The sequence below is a fragment of the Dromaius novaehollandiae genome, chromosome 11, assembly GCF_036370855.1.
Source record: "Dromaius novaehollandiae isolate bDroNov1 chromosome 11, bDroNov1.hap1, whole genome shotgun sequence".
Classification (NCBI taxonomy): domain Eukaryota; kingdom Metazoa; phylum Chordata; class Aves; order Casuariiformes; family Dromaiidae; genus Dromaius; species Dromaius novaehollandiae.
This window is the reverse complement of record NC_088108.1, coordinates 6,954,733-6,959,471: the sequence shown is the minus strand read 5'-3', so window position 1 is coordinate 6,959,471 and position 4,739 is coordinate 6,954,733. Positions and strand designations below refer to the sequence as shown.

The window sequence follows — 4,739 nt, the reverse complement described above, 5'->3', positions numbered from 1 at the left end:
GACTGTTGTTTAGAAAAATGTTTTTATTTCACAGAATTTTATCTGCATCACCTGTTTAGAAAGGGGAAAAGTCTAGCCCCCTAGTGTCCCAAGTGATCTTACCAACACCAGAACAGCAGGTCATATGTTGAACTTTGTCCTTCCCTCTCATGAAAAGATTCTACTGTCAGAAATGTCCATTATTGATCTTTCATTATGTAATAAGTACTTTCAGCTCTATTGATTAATGTTAAAATATTGACAAAAAACAAAACACCACCTGCACACACACCGATTCAATCAGAAATTACTAGTACAGAAGTAAGAGATGAATGTGCAAGTGCTAATAAGCACATGGAAGCCTTCAAAGTTGTCATTAAAAGCAACATAAAGGTTAGCTCCACTTACCCCCCACCCAAACAAAAGCTGAGATAACTACAGTCAGCACAGAATTTGCCAGAAGGAAGTTTTTCTAATAACCTACGTATAAGGACGTTTACTTTCCTCTTTATTCCCATGTACAAGTTTTTTGGAAGAGTTTGGAAGGTCACCCTCAAAACAAGATGCTCACTCTTTTCTGCAGAAAATCATCTTCAGTTTCCTAATTATTTAAAGACAACTCAGCTCTACAGCTCAGGGCTCTTCCTGTCCTCCCAGCAGCAAGAAGACTTTTCCAGAGGACAGGTTTCCCCACAGTTGTGTCTTACAGTGTCTCAGGATACTTAAGAGGTGTTTCTTCCAGCTACAGTTTTACAAGCATTAATAACAGCATGGAAAATTCACGGGAAGCTGATTAAAGAGAGGGCTTTACTGTCACCATGGGCATAAAATTGCTCTGTAACTGCTGCAACAGTTTTCACCGCACAAACTAATGTCACTTAAAACACTGAAATAAAGCTTTGACTAGGAGTCTGCCAGGTCAAGCCATGGGAAGACTATGGTAGAGGCCATAAAGCTTATAAAATGCATCTAATTTTATATCAGTTTGCTATGGTCACAAACACTCTACCTTCTAATAACTTAATGGCAGTATTTGCTATGACTAAGGATTAACCTAGGCTTCTGTTATTAAATAAAAAGGTAAACCATGTAGAAGTCTCAGTACTACATAATGGGAGTCAAGCAGCAACGGAAAAGATATTTATAGAAAGAATAACAGGAAGTAAAATAAGACGCAAAGCATATTCCTGAAGAGTTTCCAGAGCATATAATTATACAAGAGAGTCTTTGCAGAGGTAACTATGAACTTGCATCTGCATTCTGCAGGCAGTCCGGAGTGCTCCATTAAATGAATACTTCAAGATTCAAAGAATCAAGATAAGAAGGGATAACAAAAGAAAAGCATAAAAGACTCAGAGCTCAGTCCAAAAGACTGACAAGAATAAAAATAGGTACAATTATAAATACCTGAGCAAACTGCATACTACAAAGGCAGAGGAGTAATTTAGAACCATCTGAAGGAAAAGAATCAGTAGCTACAAAAACACAAGAAAACACAGAGGTCAAGGGAAAGCAAAGCCAACTCTAGAATAGGCTTCCAAAATAAAACTAACTTTAACAGATTAAAGCATTTTTGGTCCTGTTGCTTGAAAGACAATCCTACACGAGGCTCTGAAAATAGAAGGAATGACCTAATTTATACAGATCACACTGTAAACAAAGAAAACTGCAAGATATTGAAAAATACTTTAAAAGCAGTGATCTGTTTAATTCTGTTTAATTAACAGAAGAACAAATGGCTGTTTGGGCAGCATAGCTGAAGGAAATCGAGGTGCACATTTTATTATCACGGTGATGCTCGTATATGACATCATAGTTGAACACTGAAAAATGTGAAGCTTGCAGTCAAGTGCAACAGGAAGGAGAGTCAAGTCAAACGTCCCCACTAGCCTTCCACCATTCGTTTAAGTATGGCTCCCAGGCCACCTTTTGCCACTTTCAGTGGGGTCAATTCTTCTTTATTCTCAATGTGAATACTTGCACCATGAGACACCAGCAGCTTTGCCTCATCCACTCTTTCTTCATCGCAGGCTAAATGACTGCAATAAGAAGAAACCCACAGCCACTATTAAATAGTCCAGGCTTATAAAGAGCAATAATTAAGCCTTGTCAAAATGACAGTATGAATGCTGGGGGGGGAGAATTTATAAAACAACAAAACCACATGCAACCAACTCTCTCTACAGATTTCAAAGTCTACTATCCAGTCAGTTTGTTGTCATTAAGCAACTCAAGAACATTCCTCATTCTACTGTCTTCACAACATTAAGACACTTGTCTAGGTTAGGATTTGGCTCTGCAGTCAGCAAAGCTAAGAAGCAGAAGATAATCCACAGTGAAATTGGAAATGGTAATCTCTATTTGAATTAGAAAAGATGAACTAAATCAAATGATGCTTAACAAAAATATGAAATAAAGAATTATTGCAAATATGGCAAACATTTTTTTTCCATTTGACACAGCATTTTGAGAATGAATGCATGTGTTCTGGGATAATACTGGGCTTTATATGCATTCAAAATATTTGATTGTTTGATCTTATTCATGGCAAAATCTTGATTCCATTGTAGACAAGGAAGAGTTTTGCCACCAGTTTCAAAGATTTCATCCCTACAGGTTCAAACTGATCTGTAAGATAAGAAAAAAATGGACCAACTGTATTTGAATTTCAACTTATTTTCCTTAGAGAGATGAAGAAAAGCTTGCAGAACTAGTTCTTGCTTGGCAGGATTGAGCAGACCAGCCTGCAAGACGATTTTCCTCCAACTTTGATCTTATTAGCATGTTTTCTACCCTCTGGTGGCAAATGAATGATCCCAAATTATTATAAAAGGTGTTCTAAGCTTTTTAAGTAGATACAGTAACACAAATTAAAGTATGTACACACACACACACACACACACACACTTAAGCAAAATACTAAATATGGTTTCCCCAAATCCTTTTTGGCTATATAGGAATATAAAGCAATGGAATGTTTTGAAGCAACTGAAAGTTTAAAAAACAAAAAAAGCAAAAACCAAAAAGCTTGCAATTGAAGTAACAGAGATTTTGATTTCAGAGAGATTAAAATGCAATCAAAATAAACATAAAAATAACTTACAGAGGAGTATTCCCTTCAGAGTCCTGTATATTAACAGATGCATTGTGCCGCAGAAGTATCTGTATCATTTTTAGGTTTCCTTTGGCTGCTGCTCTGTGTAGTGGAGTGGACTCAAAATGATCTGTTGCATCTGGATCAGCTCCATTCTCTAAAAGCATGATTGCAATCTGAATACGTAGGAAGAGAAAACAGGAAAAAAGGAAGAAAAGTTAACTTAACTAAATACTTTTTACAAGAGTGATGCCAGCTCCAGTAGCATAGGGAATCATACCTCCTGCTTGTTTTTGGAGGCAGCATAATGCAGGGGCGTACAGCCATTTTGATTGACAGCGTTCACATGGGCACCCTTGTCAATGAGGGCTTTCACAATTTCATCACGGCCTGCCGAAGCAGCAATATGTAGGGGAGTCCAACCAGCCTAGAGAGACAGGAAAGAAAGATTATTCAAATCAGGAGTTTCATGGGAAAAATAATATGAAGCATTAACCCCAGTGCAGACTAAACCACACACAAGTCACATCGCATATATGCTTGTAACGGTAGAGCTAAACGTTATTGATTATCACCACATAGACAAGTCCTGGGTCCACTTCTATGTCTGCATGTTAACCGATAACTTTTTGCCAGATACTGATGACAGGAACCACTTCTGCTCCAGTTCTGCATGACATGCTGCAGGGCACTTAACCCTAACAGAATCAATAGCATTATTTAAGAAGGAAGATATTTTTAAGAGCAAATAAGAATGGCAGAAAAGGGTCTTCAAAAGTTTCTGGAATGTTTTTAGTACACCAGCCTCTAATTAAGAGTAGAGCAACGTTCCCTTCTTTAAGGGTGATTTCCAGGACGGGCACCATTCTGCCAGCTTCTCCTGTGTCACAGGGTCAGTCCATCTCCTCCGCAGCTGCAAAACCCCCGAATCTGGTACCACCTCCGTAACGGAGAACTGGGGCTTGAACCTACATCCTCACCTTCACGGTACTGACGACTCGGCACAGGGGGACGAAGGTAACACGAACAAACACCCGCGCACACCAGCGACGCCCTGGTACCGCCCCTGGTTCCGCTCGGTTCAGAGGACCTTCCCAAGCCCTGCCGGACCAGAAGCGAGACTCCTCCCGCCCGCTGCCCTGCGCCCGGGCAGGCGCCCCGAGCCGCGAGGGGCACCGCGGGGAGCACCGCCCGCCGCGCCGGGGGACGCCCGCCCGGGCAGCCGCAGGCCCGCGCAGCCCACTCACGTCGTCCTTGTCGCCGACGGGCACGCCGAGGCCGAGGAGCAGGTCGGCGACGGCCGTGTGTCCGGCCGAGCAGGCCCAGTGCAGCGCGGTCCGGCTGTCCTGCGGGCGGGAGAGCGCCGTGAGGCCGCCGCCGGGGGGGGGGGGGGGGTGATACCGCCAGGGCCGCCCCCCGCGCTGCCCGCCCCCGCCGCCGCCCCCCCCGCCGCCGCGCTGACCTGGTCCGCGCGCGTGGCCAGGCCGCGGTCGCGCTGCAGCCGGGCGCGCAGCTCCTCCAGCCGCCCGGCGTAGGCCAGGTTGCAGACCTCCACGTCCGACACCGAGCCCTCCATGCCGCCGCCTCGCCCTGCCGACAGGGGGCGGCGCCGCGGCCCTCCCGCCAGCCAATCGCAGGCGCGCCGCCGCTCCCCGCCGGCCAATGG

At 44.0% G+C, this 4,739-nt stretch overlaps 1 protein-coding gene across 1 annotated transcript; it reads right to left on the bottom strand.

Moving 5' to 3' along the window:
* Positions 1 to 3: 3 nt before the first annotated feature.
* Positions 4 to 4,704, bottom strand: PSMD10 (proteasome 26S subunit, non-ATPase 10). Its single transcript, XM_064518170.1, has 5 exons — positions 4,536 to 4,704; positions 4,321 to 4,419; positions 3,354 to 3,500; positions 3,083 to 3,249; positions 4 to 2,018 (listed from the first exon to the last, which is right to left on the bottom strand). Exons 1-5 carry the CDS (start codon positions 4,647 to 4,649, stop codon positions 1,865 to 1,867), a joined length of 681 nt encoding a protein of 226 aa, XP_064374240.1. The 5' UTR covers positions 4,650 to 4,704; the 3' UTR covers positions 4 to 1,864.
* Positions 4,705 to 4,739: the final 35 nt, after the last annotated feature.